We start from the raw sequence: 20455 nt of genomic DNA, 5'->3' as shown, positions 1-20455 counted from the left end.
TTTTCAAAAGCACTGAAAATCGTTAATGAAGACGTTAATTAGTCAATGTTACCAACAAAAAAAAAAAAACTTCAACTTCGTAACTTTAAAAAGTTCAGTGTAAAATCTACGAAAACTTGCTTCGAAAATATTTTTGAATTATTTGATAAATTTTTTGTCTCCGTAAACTAATTGACAATGACATTGTTTGGTTTTTTCGATGACATTCAAATTTTAAAGCCTTTGTAAACCGCTTGAATTACAAAAACTATCGGAATATAGTATGGTTAAAATTGTATATTCATTCATGCGTATTTTGTAAACAGATCATTAATTTTTTTAGTTTGTGAATTTCTTTATACAATCTTATAATATAATTTCTACCGAATGTCCTATATCTTGCCAGTGAATCGTCACAATTCTTGTATATATCAGTGCTGAGAGTATTTGAAATACTAAGTATTTAAAATACTATTTTAAAAACTTTTTTTGTATTTGTATTTTAAATACTTTTGTTTAAAATATTTAGTATTTGTACTTAAAATACTTTTGATTAGTATTTTGTATTTTGTACAAATTGAAATTTTGCATTTTGTACTAATTGAAAACACCTGTATATAAACACCGCTTAATACATTCACAACACCACACACAAACTTAACTAACTGTTATGGCCTAGTGTCGCTGTGCCACTATTTATTTTGATTTATTTCTTATTTTATTTATCTACCTTGGTTTCATAAGGATATCAATCAAATAATTTGGCGGAAATCAACACTTTTAATTTAAAGATGGCTGCCGTGAGTCGCGAAAACGAAATGACTGAAGAAAATAATCAAATTTTACCAGCCATTGTAGATAGTACGTTTTTCGAAATCGCGTTGATAATTATCTTCAGGAACAATGTTTTCTGAAATTTAAATTTTAACATTCTTCTTAACCTGAGTTGATTTTTTTATATTTAGTTTATGGATCTGAAATAGTTCCTGGATGTCATCTAAAAATGAATGTTTTACTGAACAATTAATGGTTTCAAAAGTTAATTTAGTATTTAACAGACGGATAAATAGGTTTATTTTATTTTAACACATTGGTCAAAACAGCAATTTTTCAGTATTTACGTATTTATTGATTGTCAAGAATTTGAGACGATTTAAAAGAAGAAAAAGAATGTTCTAATTTATTAAAACTGAACTTTGCGATAATTAAAACGGAGAAAAAGAATATTATTTTTTTAAAAAACTGAAGATTTGGATGTTCAACAACTATAAATAACTGAGATTTGAACAAAACTATACCCGGATATAGTTTAGTCAATATAATTTTTGGTATACTTAAATACATTAAAAAATGACTTAACTGTAGCCTTGTTGGGAGTGAATCAGAATTAAAAAAAATTAAAAAAAAACTCTGTTTTATATAAATATTAGAAATAATAGTTATAAACTCGATATTAAGTCGCTGCATGTATACTTTAGTCCCGATCAGCACCTTGTTTAAATTTCATACCGAAATATTTTCCTAAGTTGCATGAAAGAAGTACTGTAACTTTTTTTTTCAATAAGTTAAAATTGATATTTAAGATATTTAACATACATATTTAATTAGAAATTTTGTCTAAAAAGTTAAAACAAATTATTTCCAAATATTTTTCAATAATTTTTATTTTTAGAATATGATACTAAAAATAGTCGATTGTTTTTTGTTTGTTTGAGTCTTAGGCTATTCTAGCTATACCCGCTAAAAAATGAGGCGTTGATTTGATGTTGATTCAATGTTTCTCGTCAACATTGATTCCATATTGATTTTTTGTCCAAAATGTTAGCCACTTATCAACGTTGATTTGGTGTTTACAAAAAACGTTGATCGAATGTTGCTTTTCAACGTTTAATCAACAATCATTTTTTCTTGGCGATTTAACACTGATTTTTATAATAGCCGACGGTATTTTGATATCGCTTTTTGATGCATATATCAAAAAAATATATATCAACAGTTTACGAAATATATATATATATATATATATATATATATATATATATATATATATATATATATATATATATATATATATATATATATATATATATATATATATATATATATATATATATATATTTAAACAACTTTAAAATGTATTCTACAAAATAGAGTGCTCAATGTTCTTAAAAGAATTGAGCAATTATAAATTAGTAGGAAATCACTTAAGAAAATTTTTTTTCATTTAACACTGAATATCATCAATAAAAAGACTCATCAGAAATGCTCTCATCAATAAAAAAACTCAGTATTTCTGATGAGTCTTTTTATTAATGAAACACAGTGTTTCATTAATAGAAATGAAAAAAAACTTTGTTAAGTGATTTTCTACTGATTTATAATTTATATATATATATATATATATATATATATATATATATATATATATATATATATATATATATATATATATATATATATATATTATGTACAGGGGCGTCGCCTTGGAGGGGGTAGGAGGGGGAGTCACCCCCTCCCAGAATCTAAAAAATAGAAAAGTTGGGAATTTCCTTGCCACAAGTTGTTGCAGTTGGGAAATCGGTGATAAAATCAAAAAATATTTTCTAGTTAAATAAAATCAAAATTTTTGCGAAAATCCATCAAAGATCTAATTCTTTTTTGACTTGGACAAATAAACTTTACGTTTATTAAACGGCTTAAGGCTGTATTTCACAGCTTTAAGTTTTTTTTCGCGCTTATTTTTTTTGTTATCAACAATAAAAATGGCAGCTGCAAGTTTATGTTTGACTAAAAGCAGTTATTCATTTTTTTTTCATACTTTCTACTTTGAAACGTGAATATTTATTTCCGTGAATTGATTTTAACATTTCTGTCTTTGTATAAAAGATATGATAGCATTTAAAATGATATGATTCATTTTTTAATATAGTAATTTTATAAAAAGCTTTTATCAGAAAGTATAAGAAAATAAATGCTAAACTCTGATATGAACGTTTTGTGCCTGTTATTACTTCCAATTATCATTATACTAAAGTAGGACCAGAATTAGGTTTGTAGAAGTAATATGCCTAATAAGAATATGTAATAGAATTATTAGTCTTATTCTACTATGGTAAGTTTTCCAGCACTAACTATGAAAAGCAAAAGATATATATTATAATGTTGCGTATGCAAAGCAGTATTTGATAACAACTATAAAACCAGTCATAAAAGATCCGTTTATGGTGGTTTGGTAGAAAGGTTCATATAAAAACAGTGGGAGCCCTAGAGAATTCTTTTATAGCCTCCTTAGCTTCAAAAAAACAAAAAATAGAACCTTCGAATGCTGGTAACGATGTCGAAGTGGATGATGAAATACAAAGTAGTGAGCATAAAAAGTTAGACTTCATAATAATTGAAACATCAACTTCAACGTGTGGTATATCCATAGAAAAAGAAACAACATCTTCTGATAAAAAATTTGAATAGGACGCAAGTTCAAAAATCCAATAGACTTGCTCTAATAGAAGAGCAAAAAATAGAGGTGCAGAATTGAAAAACTGTCGAAGTTCTTTTCGATAAATGCAAGACTTTGGGATGCCTAGGGCTAGCGTTTAGGGAATCAGGCAGTGCTAATCAAGGTAACTTTGTTGCAGTTGTGAATCTAATCTCTCACCACAATCCCACACTAAAAGCCTGGATTGAAGATAGAGCCCTTCGTCCATATAGAGTTACATACACCAGTCCATCGTCTCAAAATAAAATGATTAGTTTAATTGCAACTGAATTAAAGAGTAAGATCATTGATGAAATTAACAGCTCCAATTTTTTTTCCGTGATGGCCGACACTACTCCCGATATGTCACATAAGGACATAATGAGTATAGCTGTGAGAACAACCAGTGAAAACGGTGAGATTCAGGAAAGGCTTTTGAAATCTGTCGAATGCACTGATAAGACTGGAAAAGGGATGGCTGAGCTAATTTTATCTTCTTTACATAAAGAAGGCATTGACACATCAAAGATGGCTTTTCAGTCGTATGACTACGCGAGTTCATTGTCTGGATAATTTAAGGGAGTACAAAAGTATATAACAGAAGAAGTTGGCCATAATGTACCATACATACCTTGCCAAGGCCACAGAACAAACACTGCTCTTGAACATGCCTGCAATGTTAATACTTTAATACGAGAATTGTTTAATGTCCTCGAACAGTTTCATGTTTTCTTCACATCAAGCACAAAAAGATTTAGTCATTTAAAAGAAAAACTTAAAGACATTGACTGTGCAATACAGCTTGTAAACCTGTCTAGAACAAGATGGACCGCACGAGCAAAATCTGTTAAGGCTTTAAATCAGTGTTTAGAAAAGGTTATTGATCTTCCTCAGATCATCTAAAAGAATAAGATTTTTGATACTAACACGAGAACTAAGGTAATGGGACTTCTGAAAAAAGTAACAACTTTTGATTTCATTAGTACTCATTTCTTCATGAAGAATATCATTGAGAAGATAAAAATATTACCAGAAATCTTAGAACACTGTCAATGACATTGAAGTCCAAACTTCAATGTCATTGACAGTATTAATGTAATTGAAAGTACTGCCAAGTACATACAAAATATCAGTAACGATACAGATGCCATAAATAATTTGATTGAAAGTGCAGTAATATTTTCTAGGAAATTGCACATTGATGCAGAAAACGATTACGAACAACACCATAGATTAATAGCAATGGAGATGAAAGCTTTTTACCGGAAAGAATTCAAAGAATTCATATACTCTCTAGCCATGGGTTTAACCAAAAACTCGGCAGCATTAACGGAAATATTTGCCCCAATCACCAAAGTTTTTAGTTTTCCGTTAAATAAAGATAATTTGAGTATTGAAAACTTAACAAAAGCAAACAAACTTTTTCCTCCTGGATACAAGGATCATATTCCAGACGTCCATGTGCTGAAAGGCCAGATAGAAATTTTGATAGATATCTGTTATTTAGAAGGTGATGAAGATTTTAAGTCATCAAGAATACTAGCCAAGATGCTGAAAGACATTTTGTACCATATTGTGAAGTTAAAGGATATACTGAAACAAGCCCATAAACTATGCATTTTTGTAATCACAGCTGCTTATGGTGTAGCATCAAATGAGCGTTCTTTCAGCCAGCTCAAGATTTTAAAATCACATCTGAGAACAACAATGAGTGACGAGAGATTGGATAGTCTTATACTACTGAAGTGCGAAAAAGAACTTTGTAAAGGAGTTAACCCCGAACACCTTGTTAAACGATGGGTTTAATTGAAGAAACGTCATATTAAAATCAAACAGTAGACAAAAATTGATAGACTGATGATAAAATATTGTGCGTATAAGTCTTGTAATAAAATAATATTTTCCATATTCCTTTGTATCCATTTCCGTAAAATTTTAAACTGCTACATATGCTGCCAGAATGGTTTGTAAAGTTTATTGGATTTGTAAATTGTGTTTTTTTGTACTGATACAATTTCACTATGAATGGATAAAACTTATAGACGTTTTTTGAATTGAATATTTTGTATATATGTAAAGGAAGCCATGTTTTGTTAATAAAAGTTAATAAATACTGATAATTGGCAATTCATGAGAGTGAGTGTAGTGTAGTACAACAATCAGAAGATTTTGTAAATAGGACAGAAATTAATTTCTTGGATTCTTGAATTATAAAAAATAATTGTGAAAACTATGTGAAGCAGTTGGGAAAAACAAAGTCTCTTAACCCTCCTCCCCCCCCCTGGAATTTTATCACGCAACGCCCCTGATTATGTATGTATATATATATAAAATATTTGTAAATAAAAGGAGTCTGTACTACTTTTATGCCTTTTGGCCCATAATCACGCCAAGCCGATCGTGTTTAGATTTTTACATCAACGTATTGTTAGTGTCTTACGGATTACCAGCCAAAAAATCTAAACCCGATCAGCTTGGCGTCATAGTTTTCTGGTAAATCTGGTATCTGGTAAAAATATTTTTTGGCCGAAAATTAAAAAAAAAAAAAAATCAATAAACAAGAAAAATTATTGTAATTTTATATATTTAAGCCAAATAATAAAAAATAGTTTTTATATTGTACATTTTTGGTAGTTTTTTGATGATAGAATTGCTTAAATCATCTACCAAATAAAATTCACTATTTAATAAAAATATTGATCTATAGTGGCTTGTTTCATTATTAAATATTGTGCAACATATAAAATTGAAACAACGTTTATCAATTATAAATGATAATGGGATATCATTTATATTTAGTTCATCTTCATCTTCTTGGAACACCTCTACAAAATAACAAAATGGGTGAAATAAAAACTTTGCAGTAGAATCATTAGAGCAGATTTTACACAATTCATTCAACTTGATATTTAAATATGTTACTTTCTCTGCGTTTTTAATTAAGATAAACTCATTAATGTTTGGACAAATCGTTTTGTTACAGGTTGAACAATTAAACTGAATTGTCTGAAAATGTATTAAAAAACGAATAAACGCATTGCATTCTGTATCAAGAGTACTGAAAGTTAAAGAATCATTTGGTTTTAGTCTCATAACAAGAAGAATCCATATAGTTTTTACTCTATCCCATTCACAAGTTTCAATGAGTATATCGAGTATGTGATTATATATTTTGATATCTTTTTTATTCTCTTCTAATACACTTATGATATTTTGTGACAATAAAAATGAGCACCAAATAGCCAACATTAAATAATCAATTGTGCAAGTGTTCTGAATGATAATACTTCGGTATAATTGACACAGCAAAAAATAATCTGTATCCATTTTAAAATCATCTTAACAAAATACAGCCGCCCCATTTTGGTAAATGCTTTGAAAAAGATCTAAAGTTTGTTTCATTAATTATTTTTGCAGATTTCTTATTCAATAGTGAAATACTTAATTCAGAATCAATTATATTCAATTCTACGTTAGATTTAGCTTTCGATTGTATTAAACTCGTTGATATATCTCGTTTCATAGTTTCATTTATCTCTAATGTTTCTTTTTCAGATTCGCATTCTGATTCATTTTCACTTTGTAAAAAAAACATAAGCCTTGAGCCTGGATTAGGAAGTTTTTCTAAATACTTTCCACAACACAAATAAAGTATAATGCTAGCAATGTGACTACAACAACCACAAGTTCTTAAACCAGAAAAACACCCGCATGCCCAAGACAATACTGATTCTGAACTATCGATATTTGGCAAGTATTTAATATATAACCTATACTTAGTCGCGTTTGAATGTCTTGACTGAATTTCAGCGGAAATCAATTTATAATTTTGAATTTGTTGAATATTTTTATCAATCAAAATAATATATTTTCCATTTTTATTTAAATGTTCTGCTAGATAACTGTAACTTTGCTTTGTTGATAGCTACCAAATGTGATGTATTTTCGCAAATCATCTATAGAAAACTTTGGGAAATCGTTTAAATCTAACGCGTCGATTGGTTCAAAATGCTTTTTACTTTTATTTTTTGTGTTCAAAATATATGATTCCAAATCATTTTTGAAATTAATTTTAATTTTCATTAGAATTGCAATATCTTTACCGTCTTTTTTATCGGATATATATTTTACATGAAAACAGTTAATCAAAGAGACAGCTATTCTAACATCAGTCATTATATGAGGAAGCATTGTATTCCTTGTTTTTTCCAAAGATTTAAAAGATTGTTTAAATGTACCATTAACAGCCTCGATAACCCATCTGCATTTTGTAACAAACCTAGTATGGTTCGCTTGTAAACTAGTTAACTGACTTTTAGAACAAGTTGGCATCTTCGTAAACACTTTATATGTAGTTTTCAATTCATCAACGATATCTCTAAAACCTCTATCTAAAATGAATAAATCATTGGGCTCAACTAGTTCTCTTATATCGTTTTTGGTTTTTAAAATATTACTTAATATAGTTGCGTCATTCATAGTTGCAGCAAAAGGTCCATAAACATCAATAATAAAACCATTTGCAGTGCATACTACAAAAGGCTTAACTAAATGTCTTTTTTTTTGCCCACTGTACAGTTTTCGTTGTAAAGTATTATTAGAACTTTTTTCACAGAATAGATAAGTACCATCGGCTATAATTGCTAGCTGTTCTTCTTTTAAGTCAAACAAATCTTTGATCATGTCTGTGTTATTTAAGAGCCAATCTTTTCGTGATCGTGATTTTGCTCCTAAATTCTTTTCAACAAAATCAGCACTAAGTGAGATTCTTATCTGATGGCAATACTTTTGAACCTTTGACCGACACGACAAACCAAAATAACACGCAATTGAATTTTGATCAAGACCAGTCTTTAACCAAAAGAGATAAACGGCACGAGCTTGCTCTTTCGAACGTTTGAAAGAGTTTTTAATTGTTTTTAATTCACTTACCAAATATAAAAATTCATCTTTGGTAAAACCGGTATTTTGGAAACAAAACTCAGTTGTTACGTTATTTATTTCGCTAAATTTTGCAAATATAGATGCAGTTTTTGAATCTCTAGACCAAAAACTTTTAAATAAATCTTGTATCATTGTTTTATTTAAGTTTACGGAGTTTTTGAAAGATGAAATATTATTTAAATATTCATCTTTCAGCCACTTACTGTCTGTCAAATGAAACTTACAACACCTACTATCAATAGGTATAAATATATTTGTTTTAATAAAAACATCAATTATCCCTTCATTTGATATTTTACTAAATGGAGTCGAACCAGATTCAGATTTACAAATAAAACAGCAACCATGTGAATTTGAAATTCTATCGATTTCTATATTGATCTTTTTCTTTTCAATAGATTTATTGCAATAATCATTGTCATCGTTGTCATCGACATTCTCGAACTCTTCAGAACCCTTATCAGTACTCCTAGAATCGAAATGATTATAGTTTTCAAGAACAATATTAGGATTTGACTCATCATTAGAATTATCTTCAACAAGTGTATTGTTAGAAATGACATTTATATTTTTATCAAGAAAAAACCCGGCTTTGTTCAAAGATTTTAAGTGCTTGTAACACATTATCTGATCATGTATAAGATTTATTCGATCAAGTTTAAAATGATATACAACTTTATCTATCATATTTTCATTTTTAATTTCAAAAACTTTTTTTGAGCCAATACTTTCACCTCTCTTTTTACAAACACAACAATATCTATTTCTAAGATTAGTTTCTTTCGAGAAGTCATTTTTATTTTCAACAACTGAAAAGCTTGCTATTTCACTGTGTAAATGGGGAGTTGATATTGATTTAAAAACATCTATAATTCAGTAAAAAAATAAGCATTTTATTTTAACAAATCATTATTTTACTTTTACAAAAATAGTTAACCTGCTATATTTGGAATCACGTTAGATGTTCTTTAGCTATTTGAATTATCAAAATAGTATCTTCCGTATAGTTCTTTATCACCAACCACAATATCTTCATCAATTTCACAAAATGTCATTGCTGTCTTTCTCCTTTAATATAAACTTAACTTTATAAACAAAAAAAGTGCATGATTTGTGTAATTCTTTATTGAAAAATTTTTTATTTGTTAAAAACTAATTTTAGTAAAATTTACTTTTGCTTTGTCCCTTTTTTCTCTTCGGTGTCAGTTTCAATATTTGAAGTATCTGCTGCTTTCTCTAAGTGTGACTGAGCTTCTTCATAAACACAAATCTATGTACATAAAATCATTTATCAATATCTAATGAAGATGTAATTGAAATGTTTGCGGCAAAAGCAGGCCCTATGAGAATGGAGTACAATTGGTGCACCGCATAAAAATTAATGAATTTTAATGAAAAACCCATGAAAATTAATGAATTTTTTAGTTTTTAAAAAAAACTAAAAGTTTAAAAAAAACAACTAAAAACATTGTTAAAAAAACTTTTTTTAATTTTTGGAAATCTTCTTTAAACATTCTAAAGACATTCAGAACATATAATTTAAACAAATGCCCGTTGGAATATTGGATTTAAAATAAGTGATATTAAATGAGACTATAGTCATATTATAAAGGGGGCCTAAAATAAATTTGCACCAGCACATGTTTATCCTCTCCAGTGCCTTGGCCAAAACATACAGTTCATTATCTAATTCAATTATTTTACATACATACATACTAGATTTTCGGGCAACCTGGAGGCACCTTTGTAAGACGACGACCAGGCGAAGCATTTGAGCCGGAATGTATCATCCCTACAGTCAAATTTGGCGGTGGTGGCACAACGATCTGGGGTTGCATGGCCTCCAGTGGCGTAGGTGAAATATTTTTATGTGAGGGTAGGATGAATGCAGAGCGCTACATTACCATGCTAAATGAAGTTTTGGAGCCATCAATATTGAAATTATTTGACGAAGATGTCCCTCAATATTATTTTCAACAAGATAACGCTCCTTGCCACAAGGCAAAAAAAAGTTTGGACTGGTTTTCAACAAATGAAGTTCCCCTCATTACGTGGCCCCCCCAGTCTCCAGATTTGTCACCCATAGAAAATTTGTGGTCTATTTTGAAGAGGAAGTTGTCAATTTACAGATGTAAATCCAAAGAAGAATTTAAAGCGAAAATTCTGGATGAATGGGAAAAAATACCAGCGAATGTATGTAAGGATCTTGTGGACAGCATGCCCAAAAGACTACGTGCGGTGATCAAGGCAAAGGGAGGTGCTACAAAATATTAATTATATTAAATAATATTGTTGAATTGAAATAATTTGTATCAAATAAACACATTCATATTTACTATTTGTTCATTACTTTTGAATTTTAAATAAAATATAGGGGTGCTCCATACATTTGAGCATAGCTGTATATATATATATATATATATATATATATATATATATATATATATATATATATATATATATATATATATATATATATATATATATATATATATATATATATATATATATATATATAGGTAGAAGGCGTGACCACCCTGGAGAGAGTATAAACACTTACCTATCTTTTTCTTTAACTATGAGTTTCTCCATTAGTGGAACCTCAGAAAGGATCTTAAAGGTTTCCTAAAAATCCAGTTATAAAACTTAGAGTAGAGGAAAAAAATAGCAATTTATATATATATATATATATATATATATATATATATATATATATATATATATATAAATATATATATATATATATATATATATATATATATATATATTTATACATATTTTTTTCGTGGTACAACCCTCTCTCGACTCTTTAACTCTGACACACGAGCCTTGACAAGCAAGGCCGCTGTGCGGAGTAACTAAATTGAGCGCGGTATTTCCAGGGACGTGGTAGGAGTTGAACTCCGAACTCTCGCTTACAAAGCGAGCGCTCTTCCCACTACACCATCACCGCATTGCATATGAGTTAAAATAAAAAAATACTTTTATTGTCAGTATGAATGAATTTATTACGCTTTAAATTAAAAAAAGATTATATAATAACTAATAAAAATACTTTTTGCAGGATAACTTCAAAGTGCACTTGCGTTTATTCAACATTTTCTTAAACAAGGGACTAAACACCACCTACTTTTTAAGGCTTCTTACCCAGTTTAGAACTTGTTGCTTTATCAGTTTTGAGACGACATAGAATGTGTGGAGTTAAAATTAACTACTAGACTAACCACTTGCTGACTGTTTTAAATTATTTTTTTTCTAAACGACAAAATTATTTGTTAGAATTTTTCATTTCAGAGAATGTACATTAATATAATCTGGGAAACATTTACAAAAAATTTGAAATAATTACATTACAAATCTTCATCTTGTTAAAGAATGAAGCATCTGGTTACAAGTTTCTAATGTGTCAGAACCCAGCATATTCAAGAAAGTCAATTTCTTCCAATCATTGTCTTATAACAACTCATACTGAAATATCACCATATCTCGCACCATTTCAGGGGAAATATGAAACATAATTGTTTGACCAACTGGGTTGACCCAACAAAATGGTACTATTTTTTTTGTTTGTTGATTTTTTTAGATATTATAATATGTATATAAACAATATAATTTATATTGTTGTGTTTAATAACAATAGCTGCATACTCTAAACAAAAGCAGTAGATATATATACAAACATCGAATTCTTAAGTCAATGATTACAAAACACAATTTATAATTAAATAAGAAATATTTAAACAACCACAAATTTAATAAACTTGCTATGAATAAAGATACTATTTTGACATTTCAGTATTGTTTAAAAGTACTATAATTTATTTATAGTAACTTTAAACTGAGTATATACATAGTATATTAACCCCTTACTATAGTAAGTTACTATTTGTAACCCGTTTAACTATTTATAACCCGTTACTAAGTAACAGGTTACTATACAAGTATTCGGAAAAAATAAGTAGCTAGGGAGAGGTTTAAAGGAATGGAAACATTTAGTCAAAAAAATAAAAATAGATTCCATTTACTGTTACAGCGTCTTTTACAATAAGTAATAAAAAAACTAAGTTTCTTCTGTTACAATACTTAATGAAGAATTGTGACAACTTTCTTCTTTTTGCAACTTTGGTACAGCCCGTTTTAACAAATCACCAACAAGTCTTTCAATATCGCTCCCTTCAAAACCACCTTTGTCAGATATAAGTGCAGCTAAAACAAAAATTATATCGAATTTGCAATAATGTATGTATGTATGTATGTATGTATGTATGCATGTATGTATATATATATATATATATATATATATATATATATATATATATATATATATATATATATATATATAAATATACATATATATGTATGTATGTATATATATATATATATATATATATATATATATATATATATATATATATATATATATATATATATATATATATATATATATATATGTAAATATATATATAAAGGGTGTTAGGAAGCCCAATGGCTCCGCCTATATCGCGGAATTTCCAGCAGGGTTTGTGGCTAACGCCCAGATATATATATATATATATATATATATATATATATATATATATATATATATATATATATATATATATATATATATATATATATTTTATATATATACATACATATGTACACACACACACATATATATATTTAAATAAATATATAAAATAACATTTGTAGAATATTTTTAATAAATGCTTAAAAATTAAGGATGAAATGGGACAAAAACTTACTCTTTAAACATTTATAAAGTGCTGTAGTTAAAAATTTCCGCTTTCCTTTTAACCCATCTTTGCTGAAACAATTTTGCACCCTGCGCTCTAATACACAATCTAGCACGTTCTTAATAGTTCTCCGCGGAGTTGGTCCACCCACACTTCTAATCTGACAAATATATACACAAAAGTAAAAAATAAACAATTACATAAAAGTTCTTTATCTAAAATGTATTTTATTCCTCCATAATAATTGAATAGATATGGTATCTTCAACCAATTCGAAGAGTTTTTTTGCGTGTGTGTAATATTTACATTAATTTTTCCACACTTGTGTGGTTTGGATAGTTCTTCATAATGACATATAAATGCCATTATGAAAGAGTTGAAGCAATGTTTTATAACCGGATGCTCTTCCTGACGATAACCTGAGATTACAAAAAATAGTATGTACACAATTTTAGATTGTATAATGCCTTTTATTGTCAGAATGAACAGGGTATTAAAACGAGCAATAAATATGTCACATAAAAATAATGTATTACAACTAAATAAAAAGACTTATTGGTAATTTTTAACTTGCGTTTATTTGACATTTCTTTCAATAAGGAACCACCATCACCCACTTTTGAAGGCTTCTCAAACAAATTTGTGGTTTTACAAGAATGATCTTGTTTGAACAATGCAATATTTAATTTCGAAGACGTTGTAGGCGTTTCCAAAATATCACTAGGTGTAAAACGTTGCGAAGATTTAGGAGAAGATTTAGGACTGGACGCGAAATCTATCACTGGACTTGCAGCTCGTTTATTCATTTTAATTTTTTGTATTGCTAAATAACAAATAATTCATGTTTAAAAAAATGTACTTTTATGTTCTGGAAAACATTTATTTAAACATTTCAAAAGGTTAAAATGATTACATAAATTTTCAGCCTCATCTTCAGTTTGAAAATGTAACATCTGGTTACATGTTTCTAATGTTCCAGAATCTAATATATACTCAACAAACTCAAATTCCTGCCATCCTGGTTCTGGTACAGCCCATTCTGCAATATACATACCAACTGTCTTGTACCCTTTTGGGGGGAAATATACAATAGAACTACCCGAGTCAACCCAGTGAGCTGGAACTACTGTTTTGGTTGTTTGGTTTTTTTCAATTATCACAATAGTGCTGAATAGTCTAAAGAAAAAATTTTCTATTTATTAAAATTTTTTAGAATTAGTATGTTAGGTTTCTACCACAGCTCAAAACACAATTTCAAAACAATATAATCCATTTTTAAAAAATTAATTTTATAAAAACATGCAGCTCAGAACTATTATGAAATGTCAAAACAGCATTACACTCCAAATTTATGTATTTTTACTTGGGGTTAGTGATTTAACAAACTGTTAGAGCTGAAAAAACAGCTCCGAAAACTATAACTTAAGAACTGAGATATTAAATCAGCTATGAACACAAATAAACAAATTTATTATCATTTAAAATTTGCACAATTTAATAAAGGGATAACAACTCGATCATCTTCATGCATCAAACAAACACATTTTCTTAATACAATGTCTACATCATCTATTTTCTCCAAAGGATGTTTATCTTTTTTTATGACGAATATGTTTAGTTTATTAGAATCAATAAAATCTGTGAAAAAATTATCTAGCTCAGCCTTTTTAAAGGCATTGTAAACCAATCTACCATTTGGTAAAATTTCTTTTATAAAGCAGACATAATTTTTGCTAAGAAACCAAGAGTTTTTAGCACAATCAAGTTTTGTTATAGGAGTAGAATTTTCTTGTAATGTTCCCTTCAACTCATCAAGTCTTTTTATAATTTCTTTTAATGGATTTCTTTTACCACGCACTAGACGCTTTATAGTTTGCAAATAATTTTCAAATCGAAAACAAGAATAAGCATCAAGAGGCAATTGAAAATATTCAACATCATCAGGAAGATGTTTCAGATTATGAATACAATAAACAGTGAAGGTATTACCATAATGTTCATGGGCATTGCTTACAAAATAGTTAATTAATTCACGTGCTGAATTTAAATAAGTCTGCCTCAAATTTATATTCTCTTCGCATAGCATACGAATGGCAAGCTCTAAACTTAAGAAATGCTTGTATGTTTTAGGATTTATAACATTCTTAAGAACAACAATACCAGTATATAAAAGAAATGTCCTAAGTTCAGTTGCCTTCCAACAATTAACCTCAGTCAATTCACGAGGCTGTCTTACAAACTCTGAAGGTAGCTTTCCCTTCATTTGACTTAGACGAATAGAAATTTTTATTAAGTTTGCAGCAGATAATCTTCCTGAATATATACGTGGATATGAGCCTTTGAAATAATATAAAATACGACGCACTGCACCTAAACAAACCAGATGCATATAATCTAATGGAAATTGTCTAACAAGATCTAAACTATGTATTTCATACAATGGCGTTATATTGTGATGATGACACCTGTTATCATTATTTCTTTCAGAATATTGACCAGTCCTTAGCCCATTAACAGTTCGTGAAGAAATTAAATTAGGATTTGTTGTATCATATACTATCCGACCCTGAACTGGGACCCCATAATCATCACAACGCTCACATGCATTGTAACCACTGTGTTGCACAGTTCCCTTTAGAAGACTTCGAGCCGGTGAGTCACATGGAATTGCAAATATTGAAATAATATAAAACTTTCCACATAAACTAAAAGTTTTATTATGAAAATCCTGAAGTTCTTTTGAAAAATCATGCAGAAAATTAATTGCAGTTGGCTTTTCATGCCCACCATACAACGCAATTGTAAACGGATTGAAGGTAGAAAATTGGGATGTTATTAACCATAACTGGTATACAGATGACTTGAAAATTGGAAGACCATCTACATTGAACAAAAGTTTAATTTCTTTATCAGCACAAATATTATTCTTTAATATATCTTCAAGACCTTTTCTTATACCGAGGTAGTAATATTCTCCAGCATTTAATTCAATGGTTTGAACTTTATCTTATGTGCCCAAGATAATTCGTGAGTCTTTTGGTAGTTGATGACCATGAGATCTTAAAATCTTTAACAAATCATTGACACAAGCTTGTGTGCATTGGTGTTGCAGAGCCCAAATACGAATGTGTTCAGACAATAAATGGTCATAACTGGCATCATTAAAAGTAGAGAACTGGCATTCAATAGAAGTATCATAATCAACAGTATCATTACTTAAAGGAAAATCTATTGTCTCAGACAAGCAATTGTTATCATGAAATTCAGCAGAATTATTTTCTGAAAAGAAGTCATGACTAGATTCACTATCTGATCGATGCTCAGGAAATAACTGTGAATATTTTAAAGAACAATTTTCGTTTAACTCTTTGTTTGTATCACTTAAGTGCTCCTCAACCCACTCGTCTTCATCATCAGATTGTGAGATTGCAAAAACATGTTTTCTGATGTTTCGCCAATAAGTAGTTCGCTCGCTTAAACAAAATAATAACTATTTGATTATAAAATTAGAGAAGGAACGTTGAGTATACCCTATTTGAAAGGTTTTAATCTAAATAAAGACTCTTGATCATATTTTAAAGCAGTTAAACAATAAACGTATAAAAATAAATGCAAGAAAATATAACATAGTTTATGTTTATGTCAATCAATCAATATTTTAGACACTTTAATAACTGCATATATATATATATATATATATATATATATATATATATGTGTGTATATATATGCAGTTATTAAAGTGTCTAAAATATTGATTGTCATATGTTATGTCATATATTATATGACATATAATATATATATATATATATATATACAAAAGTGAGAGAATTTACTAACAATTACAAACTGATGATGCGTAAAGGTCTACTGTCATAGTCTATGACAGTAGACCTTTACGCATCATTTTTTTAGTTTTTTCTTTAGTTCTTTCTTTATGACATAGAGAAATAACTAGAAATAAAAATAAAAATTGTATATAAATTCTAAAATAGCAGGTATAAAAAAGATTGCTTAAAAGTAAATATAGTTATTGTTTTAATAAGGAAAAAAGCTATTGTCTAGAATCTTTCTTAAGCAACACAACTCTAAGATATTTATTATCAACCATTATATTACTTATATAATTTACTATTATTCAAGTGAAATATTATAAAATCATTTAAAACATACTACTAGCTTTTGACTTAAAGCTAAGACTAATAGCTTTATAAACCTCTATTTATAAATACATATTATGATAATGACCTTATTCTCATAGTACGAAAAATTAAGGTTTATAATCTGGCTAATAAATCTAGCAAGCTTTGAACCTTATAAATAGTGTTGACCTACCTGTGGGATCTTTTTTCAGGGTTTTTTTTAATTCTTTTTTCAGAACTCTTTGATTCCATTTCGAATAATTTAAAAGAATTTAAATTTAAATCAAACAGATTAACAAGATTAACACGAGTTGAAAGTATAGCTAAGCACGTCGATAAAATAGCTTCGGTAAGCCCATGCGCATTAAAATCAAAACTTAATTCCTTCGGACGTTTATGGACGTCCACGGATGTCTAATTACGAGAATGCAATGGATCAAGAAGAATTTAGACTAAGTTGGACGTCTAAGCACGCCACGGACGATTGGACCAGTTTTGCACGTCCTAGGACGTCTAGCAGACGTCCAATGTTTACTGGGTTCTGTCATATTTAGGCATTATTATCTTTATTTTATTACATCACAAAAGAAAAAAAAATAAAGGCATTTTTATTCTTATACAGAAAAAATCAATTTAAATTGCATTTTGTACTATATGATTTAAGTTTGCAGTCAGAATTTATCAGACAAATACTTGCAGCCATTAATAATTTGCTATGATAATAGTAATGTTATTATAATAAGCATTAATAAGCCAAATTGCTGCTAAGTTGTGATTTTTTCATGTTAAATTATTAAAATATTTATATTAAGATGTTCTATTATCCTCAAATAGTTAAAGAACTACCCTCAATTCATTAGGATAATTTTTATTCAAGAACTGAAAAAATAATTACTTAATAAAATATATGTTTTTCAATAAAGTTTATATTCATTTCATACCGTATAATACAATTAAAATTTGAACAAACGTTTTATAACCACCAAAAATAACAAAAAAATCCCAGCAGAAAATGCTCAGCAAATTACTGTTAGTAAACGGCTCAATAAACTTGTTTTTTGTCAACATTAAATCAACGAACGCTCAGTGTTTGTAAATAAACGTTGATTTGCTGATGATAACATTGTTGTTGCTACAACATCCATTTATGGTTGATCGCCGTTGATCGCTAATGTTAACCCAAAATCAACGTTGATCAACATCAAATCACCGCTTCATTTTTTAGAGGGTAGTTATAAAAATCTTATATTCAAACAAATATAATAACATATTCGGTTTTATACTCAAAATAAAATATTTAATTTTAACGTAGTTAAACTAAGTTAAAATTGAAAACTGCTTTTCATACACAGATCCCTGTTTTGATTGGACAAAAATTTAATTTGCACTAGGTCCAAAAAAGTGTTTCTCGTTAGCCGGATTTTAGGAGTCGTATATGAAATATTAGTAAAGCGCATATGATACGTTGGAAAAATATTTTTTAAACTGAGAACTGTTTGAAACTAGTTTTTTGACCATTCAAAACAAGGATCTTTTTTCAATATATTAAAGATCTCATATAATTAAGGTGGTACTAGCCCAACAAATTTCAAAATTTTCAGATTTTTTTTTTTTCTAAATTTGAAAAATAGAATCATTGTAGATTTCAAAAATGTATAGTTTTACTATGTTTTCAAGTAATTTAGTGACAGAAAATGTTAATTGGGTAATATGATCTCAAAATGAAGCCCTTAGCAATCGCATAGCAACAATAAACAATGCTTACTTTTGGGCTAACTTAAATTTCATCAAACAATTAATTTCTATTATTATTCTACATTTCATATATATCTCCTTTGCTTTATATCAACTTTGCAAATACGTTAATTCCATTAATAATATTAAATTGAATTGTATAGTGAGAAGGAAGTGAATTTATAACAGTATATCAACAACAGCTTGTTATGATTATTTTATTGAATTTATTGCATTTATTTTTCACATTTTACTGCTTTATTCTTAGATGGGAAATAAAAAAAATAGCAAAAGAATAAAAAGAAATTATTTTCATGGAAATCAACATAAAATGTCTGATCAACAAAACATTTCACCTGAAAGTGCTTCTTATTCAAATATGTTTAGTAGTACTAATAGTACAACTGCTAAAAAGTTGAACAAAGCAGTTAATTGTATTGGCAGTTCAGCTAAAAACAAACAGACATCTAACGACTTTAATTTTTTTATATTTATACATTTTGGCATTATGAAAGATTTATTTGAGGAGTTCTCACGCTGTTCTGAGTGTAGCTCACCTGTTAAGCTTACACATACAAAAATGAACACAAAAGTGAACACAAAAGGTTTTCACTTAAATTATTTATAAAATGTAGTGTTTGTTCAGCATGCAGATTTTCTTTTACTTCTCCTCAATACCTTTACAAAAAAGTAAAACTGTAAAAAAAAGCACATGAAATTAACTATCGCACAGTTATGGCTTTTCGCGAGATAGGCAAAGGTCATGCTGGAATTGAAACATTTACAACAATGATGAATATGCCATTTTCTATTGCATTTACTACTTATAAAAAAATTAATAAGACTCTTTATTGTGCATATGAAAAATCTGCTGAAAAAAGTACCCAAAAAGCTGCTCATGAAGTGCGTCAAATGATTAACATCAATGCGTGTAGCAATGATATTGTTGACTGTCAAATTTCTATTGATGGAACATGGCAAAAAAGGGGTTATTCATCCCTGAATGGCTTGGTATCTGCAATTTCAAAGGATAATAAAAAGGTCTTAGACTATTACACTATGTCAAAATTTTGTTGATTATGAACTATGGAAAACAAGACATAAGTGTGCAATTAATCATCACGAATCATCTGGTGCTATGGAGTCCGCTGGTGCTATTTCAATTTTTTGTTCTTCATTAAGTAAGTTTAACTTAAGGTACAGTCATTACATAGGAGATGGGGACACTAAAGCATACAGCAAAGTAAGGGAAGCAAGACCTTATGGAGAAACGTTGATACCAGAAAAACTAGAGTGTCTCGGTCATGTTCAAAAGAGACTTGGAACAAGACTTCGGAATTTACGTGCAATAAAAAAAAAAGAAAAGTTGAATGACAGTAAAACTCTCTCAGGTAAAGGAAGACTAACTGATGCAAGTATTAACTTAATGCAGAATTACTTTG

At 28.6% G+C, this 20455-nt stretch overlaps 1 protein-coding gene and 1 long non-coding RNA gene across 2 annotated transcripts; both read right to left on the bottom strand.

Moving 5' to 3' along the window:
• Positions 1-12389: 12389 nt before the first annotated feature.
• Positions 12390-13326, bottom strand: LOC136076675 (uncharacterized). Its single transcript, XR_010636472.1, has 2 exons — positions 13147-13326; positions 12390-12604 (listed from the first exon to the last, which is right to left on the bottom strand). It is a non-coding gene; the product is annotated as an uncharacterized LOC136076675 (long non-coding RNA).
• A 154-nt stretch (positions 13327-13480) lies between these two features.
• Positions 13481-17630, bottom strand: LOC136075769 (uncharacterized). The gene is made up of 4 exons (XM_065789206.1): positions 17473-17630; positions 14051-14313; positions 13708-13960; positions 13481-13556 (listed from the first exon to the last, which is right to left on the bottom strand). Exons 1-4 carry the CDS (start codon positions 17529-17531, stop codon positions 13481-13483), a joined length of 651 nt encoding a protein of 216 aa, XP_065645278.1. The 5' UTR covers positions 17532-17630.
• Positions 17631-20455: the final 2825 nt, after the last annotated feature.

The sequence above is a fragment of the Hydra vulgaris genome, chromosome 02 (assembly GCF_038396675.1).
Source record: "Hydra vulgaris chromosome 02, alternate assembly HydraT2T_AEP".
In the NCBI taxonomy this organism is placed as follows: Eukaryota; Metazoa; Cnidaria; class Hydrozoa; order Anthoathecata; family Hydridae; genus Hydra; species Hydra vulgaris.
This window is presented reverse-complemented; position numbering and strand designations above follow the sequence as displayed.

Bases quoted from the DNA above. Each gene is read 5' to 3' on its own strand.
- LOC136075769 (XM_065789206.1), bottom strand. From the start codon at position 17,531: ATGGAATCAAAGAGTTCTGAAAAAAGAATTAAAAAAAACCCTGAAAAA. The intron at 14,314-17,472 runs GTAGGTCAACAC...TTTTTTCTTTAG, and splicing joins CCTGAAAAAAGATCCCACAG to ACTATTCAGCACTATTGTGA. The intron at 13,557-13,707 runs GTTAAAAATTAC...TTGTAATCTCAG, and splicing joins GAAATGTCAAATAAACGCAA to GTTATCGTCAGGAAGAGCAT.